The following is an 18,930-nucleotide window of genomic DNA, read 5'->3' as shown; positions in this document are numbered from 1 at the left end:
CTAAAATGTGTTAAATGTTAAGTTTTGCCTAAAATCAATAAAACACACTATAATTGCAACATTTTATTGCTTCCATAACAATTTCACAACAAATAAAATAAGTATTTCTGAAAGTAAATAATAAAACAGTAATAGTATATTCTATATTAAGAGCGGAAAGTATATATTTGCCGCTTGCACATGAAATTTGCAGCTTGAGGCGAAGCCGAACGCTGCAATCATGTAAAAGCGGCAAAAGTACTTTTGGCTCGAAATATAGACGATATTTTTTCGACGACTGCTGTGGGGTGGATTAGAAGGACAACTCACATCATTTTCGTCGCTCGAACTCATTGTCACCGATAAATCACTTTGACGGAATGTGGTTATTTCAAACAGGTATGTCAAGCGTTGTTATGGAAACGCCGAAAAAAGTTGGTGACTAGATTGTTAGTAGAAAGCGAAAACGCTCTAGAGCAGAAAATCTCTCTTTCTGCTCGCGCGCGGCAAATAACCCCTTTCTGCTTCTAAATGGAAGCGTACATGAGGTACTTTCAAAGTAAGTCGTCGAAAAAATTACTTTATAACAATTTTTTGGTAAACTTAAATTAAGTTTAGAAGGCAACGAAAAAGAATTGCCAAATATTCAGTATTAATTATAAATAAGTACTGACAAAACCCAGTCAAAATTATTGTCATTATTTAACTTAAACTAAAAAAAACACCAAAAGTTAACAAATAAACCCTTGCACGTGTAAAAGCTATAGTATGGGGAACATTTCTGGCCTAAAGTACTGGCCATGGTTAAACCTGTCAAAATCGATACAAAGTCCTTAATTTGAAAAATGGTGTTTAGTCGAGCATTTTGCGAATCATATAATTCAATATACCGCCGTGTCTGTAAAACACTAAATCAACTTCGGTATCAAACCTCAAAATTACATCAAAACTTTTTCCATCGTCCGTCGTTATCTAAAAAAAACAAATTTTGCTGGAAACTAATTAGAAATTAAAAGAAAAACATACTTGAATATTTTGGCCGGGTGTTAATTGTTTAGGCAAATTTATGTTGTAACTTTCCTTTCCGGAAAGTCCGAGAGTTTCTGCGTTTTGACCTGGCAAAAATTGCAAAGGCACCAAGCCCATTCCTACCAAATTTGATCGATGGATACGTTCAAACGACTCTGCGATCACTGCTTTAATACCCTACAGAATGTTTGTAGAAATTAGCTGGAAGAAGGTTTTTAAAATGCTATTTTACCAACAAAAAGGGACCTTTAGCAGCCCAATCTCGACTAGATCCAGACCCATAATCTTTACCAGCTAAAATAATCAAAGGCGTCTGATGATTTCCGTAACGTTGGGCACAGTCAAATACATCCATCTAGCGATAAAATAATGATTCATCCCACTTCTTAGTTAAATAATAGACAACTCACTTCTTCATTTGTAGGTAAATACAAAGTTTTCGGTCCGGGCTGACTCATAAACTTGTTTACCAGTCTAATGTTAGCAAAAGTGCCACGAGCCATTACTGCATCGTTGCCTCGTCTAGATCCGTAAGAGTTAAACTCTTTCGGTGTAAGCCCTCGAGATGCTAAATATCTAGGAAAAAACGTATGTCGGTGATGAAATGTGATATGTGATTATAGTTTCAGATTATAACTTAAGACAGGAGCTACAATAAAATATTTAATATATGTCCTTTATAGAGTACTTTTTAGCTTAGTAGCATTTAGAGGTTTCTGGCACATTCAAAATGGTTCTAAAGGCATCTGGCAATTTAAAACAATTCTAGGAAGGTTGAAAACACTTGTAGAGGCCTCTGAAGCTTTTTAAAAGGTTTTCAATAGCACCTAGAGGTCTATGGAACTTTCAAAATGGTCCTAGAGGCCTCTAGCAATTTAGAACAGTTTTGGGAAGGTTTTAAACATTTGTAGTTGACTCTCGCACTTTTTGAAGGTTCTCAGTAGCATTTAGAGGTCTTTAGCAGTTTCAAAATGGTCCTAGAGGTCTCTGACAATTTTTAAAATGTTTTCAGTACTATTTACAGATCTATGGAACAATCAAAATAATTTTAGAGGTCTCTTGTAATTTAAAACAGTTAAGATGGGAAGATTTAAGACCCTTGTAGAACCCTGGGAAAGTTTAAGACAGTTGTAGAGGCCCATGGCACTTTTTAGAAGGTTCTCAATAGCATTGATAGGTTTATAGGACTTCTAAATGGTCCTATAAAAGCTTCTGGCAATTTTAAAGAGCTCTGGGAAAGTTTAAGACAGTTCTATAGGGCTCTGGTACTTTAGAAAACTTTCAGTAGCATTTAGAGGACTGTGACACTTCCAAAATGATTCTGGAGTCATTTGACAACTTAGAACAGTTCTGGGAAAGTTTAAGACAGTTGTAGACTCCTCTGGCACTTTTTAGAAGGTTCTCAATAGCATTTATAGGTTTATAGGACTTCTAAATGGTCCTATAAAAGCTTCTGGCAATTTTAAAGAGCTCTGGGAAAGTTTAAGACAGTTCTATAGGGCTCTGGTACTTTAGAAAACTTTCAGTAGCATTTAGAGGACTGTGACACTTCCAAAATGATTCTGGAGTCATTTGACAACTTAGAACAGTTCTGGGAAAGTTTAAGACAGTTCTATAGGGCTCTGGCACTTCAGAAAACTTTCAGTAGCATTTAGCGGACTGTGACACTTCCAAAATGATTCTGGAGTCATTTGACAACTTAGAACAGTTCTGGGAAAGTTTAAGACAGTTCTATAGGGCTCTGGCACTTCAGAAAACTTTCAGTAGCATTTAGCGGACTGTGACACTTCCAAAATGATTCTGGAGTCATTTGACAACTTAGAACAGTTCTGGGAAAGTTTAAGACAGTTGTAGAGGCCTCTGGCACTTTTTAGAAGGTTCCCAATAGCATTTATAGGTTTATGGGACTTCTAAATGGTCCTATAAATGCTTCTGGCAATTTTAAAGAGCTCTGGGAAAGTTTAAGACAGTTCTATAGGGCTCTGGTACTTTAGAAAACTTTCAGTAGCATTTAGCGGACTGTGACACTTCCAAAATGATTCTGGAGTCATTTGACAACTTAGAACAGTTCTGGGAAAGTTTAAGACACTTGTAGAGGCCTCTGGCACTTTTTCGAAGGTTCTCAATAGCGTTTACAGGTCTTTGGCAGATTCAAAATGATCCTAGAGATCTCTGACACTTTTTAAAATGTTTTCAGTACTATTTAGAGGTCTATGGAACTAGCAAAATGATTTTAGAGGTCTCTTGCAATTTAAAACAGTTATGATGGGAAGGTTTAAGACCCTTGTAGAACCCCCTGACACAAAAAATATATAAAGTTGATAAATATTTAGTAAAACACCCTGTATATATATCTCAAACACTTACCTAGCAGCTGGACTAGTTCGACCAATAGAACCAGCGGGACTGATGTGATCTGTGGTTACAGAGTCGCCCAAATACAGCAAAACTCTAGCGCCTGTAATAGGTTTGGTTTGAGGCAGATCCCGGGTCATTCCATTGAAATACGGCGGTTTTTTGATGTAAGTGGATTCGTCCGACCATGGATACAATTTGCCTGACAAAAATTTGAGAAAATGTATTTTTTTTTAGTACCAAATAAAAAATAATTTGTAATTTTACTCTCTGTCTAATAATACATGTTTTAATTAACAGTATAAATATACAGGTAATTGTGGTGATTTACCTGCAGGAGCATTAAGAGTCTGCCATTTTTCGGATCCAACCTCAATTTTTTCATAAACTTCCTTGAACATGGCTGGAATAACGTGGCGTTTCTCAACCTCGTGAATTTCAGACCTCGTAGGCCAAATTTCCTTCAAATATACATCACTACCGTCGGCTCTTTTGCCTAACGGTTCAGTCTCAAAATCAATGTCAACGCGTCCGGCTATCGCATAAGCGATAACGAGCAGCGGACTGGCCAAATAGTTAGCTCTGGTATTTGGATGAATCCTGCCTTCAAAGTTTCGATTTCCCGACAAAACCCCACAACAAACTAGATCGTTTTGTTCGATAGCGTTTACGATATTCTCATCTAGGCCCCCACTGTTGCCTATACAGGTCATACAACCGTAGCCCACTATGTCAAAACCTAATTCTATTAATGGTGGAATTACACCGGATTCACTTAGATAATAAGTGACTACTCCTGAACCAGGTGACAAGCTGGTTTTAATGTATGGTTTAACCTGGTAAAATTAACAGAAAAGATATTCTCCAGAGAACATAAAAAATCAAAATTTCTTACTGTAAGACCAGCTTCAACAGCTTTTTTGGCCAACAAACCAGCTCCTAACATCACACTAGGATTACTAGTATTAGTACATGAAGTGATGGCTGCTATTACAACACTTCCATGACCTAAAGTGTATTGTGTGCCGTCATACATAAATTTCGCTCTGGTGCCCAATTTGGCTTCAGGAATAGCAAATCCTTTAAAACCAACCTGAAATCGTTATTTGTCAGTTTTGAGACATTTTGCAACAATTGTGAAAATATTGGGCACAAACGAGCCCGAGAAAATACTTCAAAAAATCAACTGATTATAAAATACTTACACAACAGCTTAATTTTGGTCGTACTTTTTGCAAAATAATTATGTGTATTAAAACTCATTAGAAATACTCAGTACCTTAATTACATTACAGTTTAGGAACCAAATTCGCTTTACCATTAAATTTTAATATGGTTTTAAATGAGTTTCTAAAGTAAGTTGAAGTGTACTTACACTAAAACCAGATTTAGTTAAGCTATAATAATTTCTTACAGGAAGGTTTAAAAGACTTGTACAGAGATTTTTTAGAAAGTTCTCAGTAGCATTTAGAGACCTCTGGCAATTTAAAATAGTTATGGAAATGTTTAAAACAGGTATGGGAACGTTGAGACGTTTGAAGAGGACTCTGGCACTTTTTAGAAAGTAGTCAGTATCAATTAAAGGTCTGTGAAACTTTCAAAATTGGTAATTTAAATCCAGCAAGTTTTTCAATCCACTTTTTACGTCTGGAAATAGGCTATGAACAATCTTGGAAGATGACTCACGCTGTTTAATTACGAAACTGATAAAAATGTCAAAATAACCAGCTTTTATTGGACCGTCGAACTGACCATAACTGCTACTATCATGTTATCTTTCTCTAATGAGCAAAGAGATGTGACGCAACAGTCAAAAGTCACTGAAGAGAGTTAGCACAAATTTTTTTAATGACTAAAAATTGTCTTGATAATAAAACACATCAACGGAATTCTTTCGGGCAATTATTTTTAAGGGTTTTATTGTTTTGATTGACCAGCACGTAATTATTAGCATTTCTCAGCGTTGAAAGTACAAATTTATCAATCCACACAACAATAAACATTACTACTACGAATAAGTGCAGATTATACCTGACAATAAACAATCAAAGCAATAAATTCTGATTACTTAATTGTTTACAGGAATATGTAGATGATATGCTAAAAAGTATGTAGATAGAATGACTATTAATTACTTACATGTGATACAATAATTAATAATGAAACTCAAAATTTCTAAACTGAATGTAAATAAATAATTAAAATGTACTATAAACACTGTGCAATGCTTTTTCATTTTTTAGGGACGAAATTCAATTGATTCACATTTTTTTAGTCAAAAGGAACCATATTGATTGATTAAGTAGGTTCAAATACAAAAACACAAAGTACTGTCAAAATTTAGAAGTAAACTTTCTCTTCTTTATTATACTATAGTAAACTTGCAAATTAGTTAGCAAACGAAAAACTATTATTTAATAGCTTTATTGCCCTATTACCCTAAGTTAAACTAAACGCATTTTGAATGGTATAGCAGTTAGGTAGCTAAATAAATTGTGGGTTTTGTGTACATCTTATTATATTAGGTCATTAAAAGAGTATTATTTTATTTGCTCTTCTACTTTATTACTAACCTTTTGTATTACTTAAATGCTGTAATTTAGTCTCTAAATTCCTAACACCAGATCATTGCAATTATTTTTCTGTAATGGAAAATGTATACTCTAGTAGGAAAGATCCAAGAAAACGTTTAGGTTTGGAAGCAAAAAATTAGTTTTATTTATTCTTCACTGGAGATTAAATGCCAAATTATTTATTATAATTAAAACCCTGTCCAGCAATAAAATTTTGTTTTTAAAATTAATATTGCACCGAACATTAATGTTTTCACAGAACGATATACGAATGCCCGCTTGTCATTGGTCAAAACAAAAATCGGCCCTGTTGCCCTCTCCACCTCCCACCACTTTCTCATCCATGCTTTAAATACAAAGGTAGAGCTAGTACCCTTCAGTCTGGTGGTGGTTTTCAAATCAGTCTTATTCAGTGTTTATTTGTTTTTTGATTCTGAACTGTGTGATTACTTGCATATTATAATGGTACTGGTTTTTTTAATTTGCCAAAATGTGGTGGAAATTATTATATATAGGTGAGTAAAAACTACTCTTTAAGAAATTTGTTTACAGATTAGCAATATCTTAGGGATGTTCTTGAGAAATCATCACTGGGAGTTGCTCGTCTATTAACAAATTTTCAATACCTGCCGTAGTATGAGTGAAATATAAAAGCTAAAGCCATTTTTTCTGTAAGGAACCTGTATTTGTTGATGTATTTGTTTACTATCACAAATTCCGGTTCCGCGCAGAAATTTTGGAAATTTTAAACAGTTTAGTAAACTACAGTGAAGAACAAACAGATTTGCAGAAACGTTATAGTGGATTTAATTTACGTTTGACCGTCCGGCGTCTATTCAAGCTTATACGGTTTTTCAGCATTCGTAAAGCTTGAATTGACATCTAATGGTAAAACGACATTAACTTCAACTTACTACCAACCGTTTCGTAGATAGATTCTAGGAACCTTAAACATACAAGGAACTAAACTTGTGATATGTATTTAAGACTATATCACATCTTTTAGTGCCTTATATAACTTGAGGTACCACACATCCGACTGCCAATTTGTTAGATTAGTTTAGTTTAAGGAATGTTTAGGTATAGTTGTATTACACATAAACAAATTAAAATAGTAATTACCTTGTTAGTTAGGCAGGACAAAAAGTCATTTTTCATATCAGACACTGAAACTCTATCATTGGGTCGTTTTGGTCCACTGACAGATGAAACAACTGTCCCCAGATCCAAACTAACCACTTGACTGAAAACAAGCCCGTCTTCTTCGTCCTTATAGTTTCTAAGTTGTTTTGTAGCCCTTAAGTACGCTTCAATTACTTTGATTTGTTTCTCTGACCGATCTTTAAAATATCATGGATATAAATTAATAATTCCTGTAAAAATAGCTTGAAATCTCACTTGTTTGTCTTAAATATTCTAGAGAAGTTTCGTCGACAGGAAAAAATCCAACAGTGGCACCGTATTCCGGACACATATTGGAAATCGTGGCTCTGTCCGCTATGGACAAAGCTGCTACTCCCGGTCCGAAAAACTCTACAAATTTGCCTACTACCCCTAATTGCCTTAAATGCTGTAAAAAAACACATTTAGCCAATAATCCAAGTTTCGGCTGTAACAATACTACCTTAGTAATTGTAAGTACTAAATCAGTTGAAGTAACATATTGCCCTAAAATACCGTGAAGTCTATATCCCACGACTTGCGGTAGTAGCATGGAAATTGACTGACCCAACATGACAGCTTCAGCTTCAATCCCCCCCACTCCCCAACCGAGCACGCCCAATCCGTTAATCATTGTGGTATGTGAATCAGTGCCCACCTGAAAGTAGATTTACCAGCTAAGGAAAAAATCAAAGTAGGTAACTAAAAATGATGTTACAAATGTACTTATTACAATTAGAAATAATAATTTTCTCCATTACAAATGGCAATGGTCCTCAAAATTTTAAATATTTCTTCTTCCTTAAGTTTTCAGTAAATAAATTGTAACCTATCTTTTTATTTGTCACTTCTGAATTTAATTTGCACCAATAAATTCAAAATAGCACAAAAACATATTATTATGTGAAATAAATTTTTATGGAGTAACTCTACCAGATTGTGTGTCTGTTTCATAATTATGTAAAGAAAACATTTTGACAACAAATTATAAATTATTATATATCTTAATTTATCACAAGAAAATTTTCCTAACTTACCACAGTGTCAGGATAAAGAAAAGGTCTTTCCTTTCCGGTAAACACGACACGCGCAAGATATTCCAAATTCACTTGGTGTACAATTCCACTACCAGGTGGCACGATCAACATATTATCAAAAGCTTTAGCGCCCCATTTCAAAAACATAAATCGTTCCTTGTTTCTTTCAAATTCCAAGTCTTGATTTTTTTGCAAGGCGTCTTCACTGGAAAAGTTGTTAAAAGTTAACAGCCACAAATTCAAATTCAATTCATTTTTTTAAGGTTTTAAATGAATTTACTGTGGAGGGGACTGTGTGTTACTCACCAACCCCTTTTTACTATAACTCCACTTAGAGAGTATTTATTTAATCATCTAACTAACAAAAAACTTACGATCTAGCAAAATCCACTTGAATCGAATGATCAATCACTAAATCAGCAGGACAAATCGGATTGATTTTTTGTGGATCGTCTCCAAGATCTTTCACTGCGTCTCGCATTACCGCAAAATCCACAACGGCTGGTACTCCAGTGAAATCCTATGTAAACAACTTTTAAATACCCACTCTGAGGGATGTTATAACTCTAGAAACCTACTTGCAAAATTACTCGGGCTGGTTTGAAAGGTACTTCAATGCCCTTTTCCACCGCCTGGTTAACCTCCCAATTAAATATATTTTGGACATCCTGTTCTTTTATCGAAAAATTGTCGCAGTTTCTTACAGCGGATTCGAGTAAAACTCTAATCGAGTACGGTAGCCGATCTGGAAAAAAATCTCTAATTTATATGTTACTGCAACATTGAAACCAAACTTACTGTATTGTTCCCCTAAGGCTGCTACGTCGTAGTAAAAGTATTCATGACCACCAACACTCAATGTTTTTAAGTACTTATTGCATGGATTTTTCTCTGTGAAATAAAGAAAAGTTTAAAACAGCTATTTTACCAACTTTTTCTGTAATTCTAAGACCATTGCATTTTGCAAAACAAGAGATTGTGGTAAAATCTATAAATGGGTTATTTTATAGCTTTTCTAGTGAGTTTAAATTATTGGCAAAATGGCAACTGAAGAAAAAATAATTAAAAATTCCTGATTGTCTTTTGGTTTAAGTTAACCACATGTTTACATAAATATTCTTATCTGTGACTGACTACTGGATATATTTTGTTTATAAGTAAATAATGACAGGAAAACCACAAAGCATTAGAACATATTTTTTAAAACACTATGTTGCACTTATAATGCATTAAATAGTAAAATTTCAAGGAAAAAAATTATTTCAAAAAATAACTTTGACCCCCTATATTTCTGTTTCCTTTGGGTTACTCTGAGGTAAATTGTGCTAATTTTGGTCTCAAAAAGTGGCCATTAAATTATTTACCATTACTTATGGAACCCTCTGTATAGGGCCTATTATATTTCGAAGCTCAATGAAGCCCAGCTCTATTGAGGCAGCAGACCTAATGTGACGTCACAATGACATAATTTGACAGTTGGTTTAATTATGGCTCTGTCAAAATACGTCATAGTGACGTCAAATTACGTCTGCTGGCTTCATAGAGCTGAGCAAAAACAAATGGCACCCAAGTAATTCAAAATGTAAAAATGTAAGTGTACATTAAATAATGTTTTTTATTTTTCTTCATATATTAAACCATGCCTAAAGTAGAATTGGTTCAATTTTAAAACCAGTTAATGATTCAAAGTGTATTTTGCTTTAAAAACACACTCAACAATACAAATAGTGGCAAATCAATGATCCTAGGTTAGAACAAGAACTTTATAATAAAATTAAAAACCCAGTAAAAATAATCTTCTTGCCTTCGGCAATCTAAAGGCAGATAATCCGGTTCATAGTACTTAATACCAATTTAGAAAGTAGCTTTGTGCATTGAATGCATCTTGAAATGAATAGTTATGTTGATGTTTGGAATTGAAATGCAGTTATGGTATAGTTAAATAAAAACTTAAATATTCGTAATTACATTAACTACCATGAAGTGTTTTAAGTATTTAAAGCTAAAAAAATGCAGTTTTAAGCAATAGTTAGGGATATAAACTAAAAAATACTTACCAGCCATAATGCACAAGTGTTTGATCACGTACGAGATTTGGTGTTATCAAAACCGATCGCCGTACAACACACTCGCAGTGACCTACGGTCGGTATTGAAATGAGTCGTTATCATAAACAACACACGTTTTAAATTGATAATTATCTTGTTTTTAATTTTAAGTTGAAAACAAAAATATTACAATTTTAAATTAGGACACTTAGGAATGGCGTACGACTATCGAGTATCGACGCTTTAATGACACATCGTTGTAATTACGTTGACATTCGATATGATATTTCAGAGGTTTCTAAAAGGCCCGCGTGATAGTGTTACTAACGTAACGTATTAGATCACATGATTGAGTAATAATTATAAAATCCTTTTTTTTTCAGTTGATGTCTGTGAAAACAACGGATAGACGGCTCTCTTTAGCTGTGTTCATTAACTACTACGCAAGTTTTAGCTTTGTCGAATATGTATTTAGAAATAAAATTTTCCCTTGCAAAATTTTTCTCCAACTACAAAAATCTAGACATGGTGGATGCGAGGGTTGTGTAGATAAGAACTGAAATTTTTAAACATTTTATATTTCATAAATGTTGCTATACCTAGATCAGTAGAAACAATTTGTAAATAAAAAATAGTGTTGAACACTTTTCGTAATCATAATAATTATTGAATTGTTACAATTTCAACCACAGCACTTTACTATGACAAATATTGTCATATTTTTATGAATACAGCTGTACCAATTTAAGGATTGCAGCACCAATCACAAAGAAATCAACATACAAAAAAAGCACAGTATAAAAATTTTTACAAATTAGATGCTGTGGTAGCCAGTACCATTAAAATGCTAAAATTTTTACGCAGATGTGCGAAAACAATGAAACTACTGCAAAGACTAACTTAACTACCGACTGATATGCTTTTTCCCCGAGGCATTCAAAGCACTTAAATCGGTATTCTTAATTGTTAATTTCCAGATGGAAGATATCTACATCATCCTTTCTGTTTGTAGTTTTTGCTTCAAAAGGTGGTTGTACTTGATCTTTGCGTACGTCAGCAGTCTGATCATCGCTCTCCTGCTTGCTATCCACGTCTGAAGCTTCGCTTTCGCTATATCGTCGATCTAAGGCCCGTTTTTTGTTACGGGCTTTGCGTTGATTTTTCTTTTTTTGACCCAGAATACTGGCAGTCGATCTGCAAAGAGAATTGTATTATAATATACTGGATGACTATTTAGATTAAAAAAAGTAGCATCATTCTTACCTAAATAGTTGTCTAACAACCACATCATTAAATCGGACTGTCTTTTTGAAACTGGACGATATTTCATCACCTTCTTTTGAGTCTTCCGGAACGCAATCAATACTGCCCTGGTAGTTTTCAAGTGAAGAACATAGAAAATCGTCCAAACTCGATTCGGATATACTTCGACCAAATTTGCTCCTTCCAGTCGACATTCGTTTAAGAATTCCTTTTCCTTTTCGAGGCGAAAAACTGCCAGCACTCAACTCATCGCCGCTTGATTCATAGGAACTGGCTAAAATATCGATGGCTGATGATGTGGCTTTAAGATCCATTATTTTTGGGTGTTTAAGTAGTGGTAAATGGGCTGGAGTGGCAGACTTGGGAATTTCCAGGGATTCTGGTAAATTCTCTGATTTAGCCTGTAGTAAATTGTTTACTAGAACAGCAGGTTCTTCTATAAACTTTTCACTCAAGCTGTCTTCACTTAATCCATAATGAAATGACTCTAAAGACTTTTCAGTAGGTTTTAAAGGTATTTGTAGAATAACATTGTTGTCCCAAGTCTCAACATTTACATCTTCCTCATTGTTAATGAGATGAGAATGGAATTTCACAAAAAATGCGTAATTTGCCGGGTAAAAACTTGAGCTAACTGCAGTGAATTTAATCTTAACCAGTGATTTTTCTACTAAAATTTTCTTAATCACTGAATTTTCAGTAACTTTTTTAACATGAAAAGTAAATGCTATGACATTATCAAATATATTAAAAGTGAATTCAGGCAGGCCGTAGAGTTCATTTGAGCCAAGAAATGAATCAGTAAGCAGTTGATCACAATTGAAATCCTTTGATTTGTCTGTATCACAATGAGGTTTCTCACTAATTGCCTTATCATCATCAGATTCAAGACTTGTAGGGCTATTTAGGTCACTCTCAACTCCACTATCATCACGGGTGACTTCAAACAATACTTTCCTCTTTACAGGTAAAGTTATCACAAGTTTTTTTAATTCTTTATCAAATTTAGCAGTTCCTTTATTTTCAAATACTTGAAAAGGAAGTGTAAGAAACAATTTGTACTTGGCAGGTTCTTCACTAGTCAGTTGCAAAGTTTTTTCAGTAACATCCAACTGCATATCAGATGAAGACCTCAATAGAGGTAAGTACACTTCAAGGACAAGTTCTTTAGGAACATTTTGATCCTGAGTTGCATTTCTACTATTGGTAAAATCTTGTATATCTATGTGACTGCGATGTTTTATCAAATATTTTGGTGTGGTATAATCTGGATCCTCCTCTTTATGTTTAGAGTTTTTAGTTTTCTTCTTTTTTTGTGGTAAGGTTTTCTGAGAATCTATTTCAGCAAACATTTTATCAAAAAGTGGTTGTTCTTCTGCAGTGTGCTCTACAGGACCATCCTTGGTAGGTTTTCTCATAATACTTACATGCTGTAACCCTTTATAGGTTAATTTAGGAAATTTGAGGTTTTTCTTATCCAAGTTAACATTGAAATTACTTTCAACAGCAGACAGTGCTATATTATTAACCATGGAATAAAAGTCGCGATTTTTAGATGTAAGATGTAAGGTATTTGGATGGAATAGAACATCATACACTTGGCACCTGACTCCCTTGTTGTCAAGATCCTCACGAGGGGGTGATAGTGAATGAGGTACTGACCACTCAAGACCTTTAGAACCATCCTTAACTGAGGCAGAAGATGAGGGTTTATTGATGTTTTCATTACTGCAAATATTGATAAAAGCTTTCTCTTTTCCGTTCACGCTCGTTTTGATAACGTATCCGGGAGTGGGATGCAAAAAAGTTACTTCCTGACCTCGTTCCCTCTCTATTTGTATTACCTCCTGCTCATAGATTTGTCGGTTTCTAGGGTCCTGAATTTCCTCGACGTAATCGCTCAATAATTTCCTAAATTCTTCCTTTTTCAGGGCCTCGCCGAGTCTATTTACTTCATCACGAGACAAGTCTAATTCTTTAAGCCGGTTAAATGAACTTGCCATTACAAAACACCACGTAATATACTTGGCCCGAAAATAGTGCGAACACTGACACCGGGACAGGAATTAAACGTAAAATGTATGTTGTTTGGCGTAAACTTGATGCGTACGCAGTAGGTAATAAAAATAAACACGGATACACAACGTGGGACAACACAAATTAGTGTACAAGGACGAAAATTGATGGAAAATTCTAGCACCCAGTAATACAACACACTAATCATATGGAAATTTGACAGTGACAGGTGCCGGCAAGGCAGAGGACCGGTTTTAAAATCTGGCTTCCTATACGATGTTGCCATTACTTTTCCATTCCCACATCAACTTGTAATAAAAAATAGGTTAATACGGACACGATGATTAAAAATTTAGACTGTGGGCTGCAATTATTTCAATATTAATTATATTACTTCTGCTTTCTGCCATTTGCTTGAACCTGGTGGTTGCAGGAATCTGCGTTTGGCAACAATGCACCCAATCAGGGAAGAGACAAATTGGTGTTGTTACCGTAAATAAGAGTTTATTGACTTTTTCCTACACTACAAAGTAAATTTTGCATTAAATTTCAGTTTTATTACCACCTCAAATGCAAAATGTATAGGTTTGTAATAGAAATTAAACCAAAATTTGAAAAATTGAGGTTAGGTTATCAACAGCTAGAAATTTGATTGGTGTCAGCTGGGTAAGTAGGAATGGGCTCATTTTGAATTCTTGATTGGTCGATACTTGTAATAATAGTAATAGAGATACAAAATATTAAATATACAAGGTGTACAAAATACATAGCAATTCACATCCAAAAACAATTTTTTTAAATGTAATCATATTTTATTTATTCAGGGATTGCTTAAGGCTCCTAAGAGTAAGAACAGTAAAAACACTTTTTGCCTTGTAACTAATTAAGGAGGTCCTAAAGAACAAAAATACCTTAATACAATCTTGTAGAGGATGAAATTTCCTACAACTTCCTTATTTACATTTGTAATTTACATCCCTGCATTATTTATTAAATAATATAAATATTTTTTTATGGTCAATATCATACAATTTGACCAACATACAGGGTGTTAGCAAGGAAAAGTGTTTTCTTTTTGTGCCTTTTTTGCAAACTACAAGTAATCTAGTCTAGACATATTGGTGATCTAACCATTTAATAATGCCATTGAGCTTATTGGTATACAATAATGTTTTATTAACAATACAAGATAAACAAGTAATGTTTTCTTAGATGTATACTTTGGTTATTATACAAAAAATTGGTACTGCACCAAGTTTACGACTAGTTTTGCGGTACTTATCGGGAAAGGTGGTAGTACCAATCGTTTTTACCAGAAGTTTTAGGTTTTGACATGTTGAACAAGATGAGGTAAGTATTATAAATACTTATTAATTTAATTAAGGATTAATTAAACCACCAGTCAATATTAAATCCACAGTTCCGCAATCCGATTACTCATAGGTACACTGTTTATTTGAAATTTTTATTGTTTTGCTGTGTTTACAAATTGATTTTATGGTATCGCTCCCTTTCATATTTACAAACGTAGTAAAGAATGGTAGTAAAATAATTGAAAAATAAACTTACCAATCCAAATTTCAAGTTAGAATAACATTTTTTTTGCGTTTAAGTAACGTCACTCATACCAGCAAAGTTTTCCATAATAAAAACAGCGTATATTTACTACTATCTGATAGAACTTTCGATAAATCACGGCAAAGGGTGAACAAATCATGTCATTGGGTCCCCAAGGAAATAATAATGGCAATTGTGGAAACAGTCCATTGTCAAATAACTTTGAAGGTAACAATTTACTAGAAACAATCAATTTATTCCATCTGAAAACTCATTATTCGGAAAGTTTCTGGAAGGTAAGATTTATAAACTATTCAGCATAAACCCAGAGTATTTTTATATACAGGATGGTGAAGGTGAAGATGATTATAGAATCCATTTTGAATTTTTGTTGCAAAACCATACATATGAATAAAAGTTTTAGTTTGTCACACTCTGTACAATAACGCCCAAATAAATTTAATATTTATAATGCTCAATATTGTAAGCATCAAAATGTTTGGTCCATCAGCATGTTTCTTTTTCCCCTGTTATTTAAATTCTCTTTCAGGCACGTCTAAAACACATACAGGGCGAGCAAAAGTTGAAAACATATTACAGTCAGATACAAAACGTAGGCTGAGAATTAAACAAGTTTTCCTAAGAGAACCAGCAAAACTATAACTTATTTCATTTGTATAAAAATACACGTTAGAGAAACGAAAAGTTAAATCCACGTGCACACAAAGCTTCTGCTACTTAAGAAATAAAAGTTTCTATCACAAATTCCTTGCTCTTTTTGTGTATGTCTGGCTCATAAAATGAACAATATAAAAGTTATAGTCTGGGTATTTCGGCAACTTCAAGAAAAACTTGAAAAGTATAGTTTAGATCAAATTAAATGGCACATAGTATGTTTTGTGTCAGAAATTAGGTTAATAATCCTTTGAAACGCTGATAATGTAACGATCACTTTCTGTATTTTTTTAACGTAAATAAGTCCCGGTTCCAAATTAAAATTACCCTAAAATACAATAATAACGCAGTCGAAATGAAGAGTAGTTTATTTTAATTAAAAATATACCACGAAAGCGAAATTGCTGGCAGAGTAATCCTTTTTAATATTCATATATTCACGTACGAAGCAAAACATTGAATTACAATGTTTTTCCAGTGAAAACTGTATTACTTTATCTTATCACATTATATAGGAAAAATCCGATAAACTATTTACGCTAATTTAACGGTTTAATACAAAATATCATTCATTTATATGAAATAAATCAACTTAACTGAACACATATTACTCGATGCATCATTTCCTTTTGACAGTTATTACTATAGTCTGGATAACACTTCTTAAGAAAAGCTTTTAAGCCGGTATCAATATTTTTTTTCATCCGCATTTCAGTCAATCTATTTAACTTACTTTAGGGGTGTTAATAATAAAAAATTAATACCAAAATACAGTTTTTCTTGTTGCTTCAACGACTTGCGCGCAAGCGTCCAGATCCATAAAATGGGATAACGTTAATGTTCCCGGGCAACCAAGCTCACAGTACGTATTTTCTGTGTGATGTTGCGTCTTTCGGGATCGGGAATAATTTCACGTGTTGCTATCGGAAACTTTGATGCAATGTTCCAATATCGAAATAGTTTTGAACTTTAGTAAACAGCACAAAAAATGGTTTAATTTATTCAACTGACTGAAGTGTGAAATTGTTTCGGTAATAACAATTTTGAAATATGTCTTGATTATGGATAACTTTTACTAAACCAATACTACAATAGCACAGACATCCACCAAACTACCGTGATTTATACAGGTAAGAACAAAGAATATACTGGCGGTTAGCAGAAAATGTACCTGTTGCTTTTTATAACGTGGAGTAAGTTTTCTGCAAGTCTGACTAAAACGTAAATAAAGCATTCCAGTATTACTATTACATACCTATAAATCATAAATGCTATTAAGTTAATTTTAACTGAAATGCCAAAATCTGGATTAATATACAATGTTGATTAAAACGTTAATGGTTTATATGTGCACAGCACTGTTTGTAGTTTTATGTAAATGCTTCACATGTAGACTATAATGGTAAGTTCACATGTGTTAGTGTCCTACTTTGTGATTGGTCAAGAAATGCAGCTTTCTGTTTGCTGCTTGCAAAAACAATTAATTACAACCAATAGTAGTAATTAATTGAAAATAAAAACAAAGTAATCAGAGCTATATTATTTGTTCATAAAGATAAAGTTAATTATTCGTAAGTGTCTATAATAGTTTTGTTGGTACCTAGATACTTTTTTAAAGGATCTTTCTGTTAGGGACATTCTGATGGTTACGATTTTCAGTATCAATTTTCTGTCAGTGTTATGTTGCGCTTCTTTAATAAACAACAAAATATTTCCTCCAACTTTCCCAACGTATTCCTCCCACATGTCAGCTGCATAATTTAAAATTATGCCTGTGTCAGTTTTACGACCAGCATCAGTTATAATTTTGGTGTATTTAACCGATTGATTGCAGCATTTTGCTTACATAAACGTGAATTAAAGCATCTAATCCAAAATACGAGAAGCATTTTCAGACTTTAAGGAAGTTTATAAGGCCTGAAGTGCATCAAGAGAACTGCAAAGTGAATTTTCCCCTTCAATAAATGATTAAAAGTTTCAGGTAGTTAGAACTTAAAGGAATAGATAATCTAAGGTTTACTTACTTTTACTTACACATTTAGTAAACTTTTTACAAAGAGCTTTAACCAGAAGTGCTCTTAATAACACTTTTCTTAAAAACATGATTAATTTGATATTTTTTTACTTCTGTTTGTTAAAGGACAAATAGCACAGTTGGATACAACTGAAAAGTTTAAACCCACCAACTTTATTAAGTACAAACAAATTCCTGCACTTTTGCTTAATAATTTCCAACCGAGAGTTTATTTCGCTTTGCCAATTTTATTAATATTATTGGAAAACAATTTCTGTAATCTTCGGAAATCGCATTTTGCTGCTTTCCGCTATTAATAATGCCTGATGTTTATTAATTAAGCACCACTATAGCAACGCCACGGGAAGCCCTAACAGGAACATGGATAAACAATCCAATCAGTAACTAATATCATGGTTGAACAAGTTTGTGCGGCCTTGATACAAATTGCAGATAAACCACAAATCATTAATTTTTAGTGATAAGCGTTTACCGTAACCGGTTCCTTACCAAACTTTTCTACACCCTGATTTTTGCAACTTTTGAGCACAATTTGACAGTCAGGGACACAATTGCTTATCAAACCCACTTGGGCTGAGAAATTGACAGTTTGAACCACATTTTTGAAATCCTCAATAAATTTTCTATCCAATCACCTGAAAAACACTACAAAACTTGGTACAGTCAGGGAGAAAAGCCGTGTCAAAGTTAGAACTGTCAGAAACACAGTTTGAAAGAACAGTCAGAGAAGATATCGCCTGTAAAATCCACTTGGAGTGAGAAAATGCCAGTTTTAACCACATTTTTGAAATCCTTATTAAATTTCCTATTCAATAACCCAAAAACAGTGCAAACTTTGGTACAGTCAGGAAGAAAAGCCGTGTCAGAGTTAGAACTGTCAGAAATACAGTTTGAAAAGACAAGCAGAAATGAAATCGCCTGTAAAACCCACTTGGAGTGAGAAAATGACAGTTTTAACCACATTTTTGGAATCCTCAGTAAATTTCCTATCCAATAACCCAAAAAACATCACAAATATTGGTACAGTCAGGGAGAAAAGCCGTGTCAAAATTAGAACTGTCAGAAACACAGTTTGAAAGAACAGGCAAAGATAAAATCGCCTGTGAAACCCAGTTGGAATAAGAAAATTACAGTTTTAAGCACGTTTTTGGAATCCTCATTAAATTTCCTAACCAACAACCTGAAAAAAATACTACAAGATT

General features: G+C 33.7%; 3 protein-coding genes and 1 long non-coding RNA gene across 7 annotated transcripts in view; 2 read left to right on the top strand and 2 right to left on the bottom strand.

Moving 5' to 3' along the window:
* Window positions 1-555: 555 nt before the first annotated feature.
* On the bottom strand, window positions 556-10,353 carry LOC145732517 (cytoplasmic aconitate hydratase-like). Its single transcript, XM_081984829.1, has 15 exons — window positions 10,192-10,353; window positions 8,933-9,025; window positions 8,713-8,879; window positions 8,509-8,654; window positions 8,135-8,339; window positions 7,561-7,755; window positions 7,335-7,506; window positions 7,059-7,276; window positions 4,259-4,456; window positions 3,695-4,199; window positions 3,376-3,565; window positions 1,419-1,584; window positions 1,241-1,363; window positions 1,006-1,185; window positions 556-951 (listed from the first exon to the last, which is right to left on the bottom strand). The coding sequence occupies exons 1-15, from the start codon at window positions 10,196-10,198 to the stop codon at window positions 832-834; spliced, it is 2,685 nt and encodes an 894-aa protein (XP_081840955.1). The 5' UTR covers window positions 10,199-10,353; the 3' UTR covers window positions 556-831.
* On the top strand, window positions 9,487-10,824 carry LOC145732533 (uncharacterized). The gene is made up of 2 exons (XR_014179024.1): window positions 9,487-9,724; window positions 10,566-10,824. It is a non-coding gene; the product is annotated as an uncharacterized LOC145732533 (long non-coding RNA).
* Window positions 10,745-13,688, bottom strand: Nop17l (PIH1 domain-containing protein Nop17-like). Its single transcript, XM_081984830.1, has 2 exons — window positions 11,446-13,688; window positions 10,745-11,376 (listed from the first exon to the last, which is right to left on the bottom strand). The coding sequence occupies exons 1-2, from the start codon at window positions 13,446-13,448 to the stop codon at window positions 11,142-11,144; spliced, it is 2,238 nt and encodes a 745-aa protein (XP_081840956.1). The 5' UTR covers window positions 13,449-13,688; the 3' UTR covers window positions 10,745-11,141.
* Window positions 13,689-14,108: 420 nt separating this feature from the next.
* Elk (Eag-like K[+] channel) overlaps window positions 14,109-18,930 on the top strand; it is a 29,182-nt gene continuing 24,360 nt past the window's right edge. For 2 of the 4 annotated variants that reach the window (XM_081984824.1, XM_081984823.1), the window contains exon 1: window positions 14,679-14,811. In XM_081984824.1, coding sequence (XP_081840950.1) covers window positions 14,795-14,811 — 17 coding nt within the window. In that variant the 5' untranslated portion in view covers window positions 14,679-14,794. Of the gene's footprint in view, window positions 14,128-14,678; window positions 14,812-16,557; window positions 16,824-18,930 lie in introns of those variants that run through there. The other 2 variants (XM_081984826.1, XM_081984825.1) reach the window with 2 other exon arrangements.

The sequence above is a fragment of the Ips typographus genome, linkage group LG8 (genome assembly GCF_016097725.1).
Source record: "Ips typographus isolate SLU linkage group LG8, UJ_Ityp_2.0, whole genome shotgun sequence".
Lineage (NCBI taxonomy): Eukaryota > Metazoa > Arthropoda > Insecta > Coleoptera > Curculionidae > Ips > Ips typographus.
The sequence above is the reverse complement of the archived record's forward strand: the minus strand, read 5'-3'. Positions and strand labels throughout refer to the sequence as shown.

Bases quoted from the DNA above. Each gene is read 5' to 3' on its own strand.
- LOC145732517 (XM_081984829.1), bottom strand. The intron at 8,880-8,932 runs GTAAGTTTGGTT...ATTTTTTTCCAG, and splicing joins AGCCTTAGGGGAACAATACA to ATCGGCTACCGTACTCGATT. The intron at 952-1,005 runs GTATGTTTTTCT...TGTTTTTTTTAG, and splicing joins CACCCGGCCAAAATATTCAA to ATAACGACGGACGATGGAAA.
- Nop17l (XM_081984830.1), bottom strand. From the start codon at position 13,448: ATGGCAAGTTCATTTAACCGGCTTAAAGAATTAGACTTGTCTCGTGAT. The intron at 11,377-11,445 runs GTAAGAATGATG...TTCTCTTTGCAG, and splicing joins GTTGTTAGACAACTATTTAG to ATCGACTGCCAGTATTCTGG.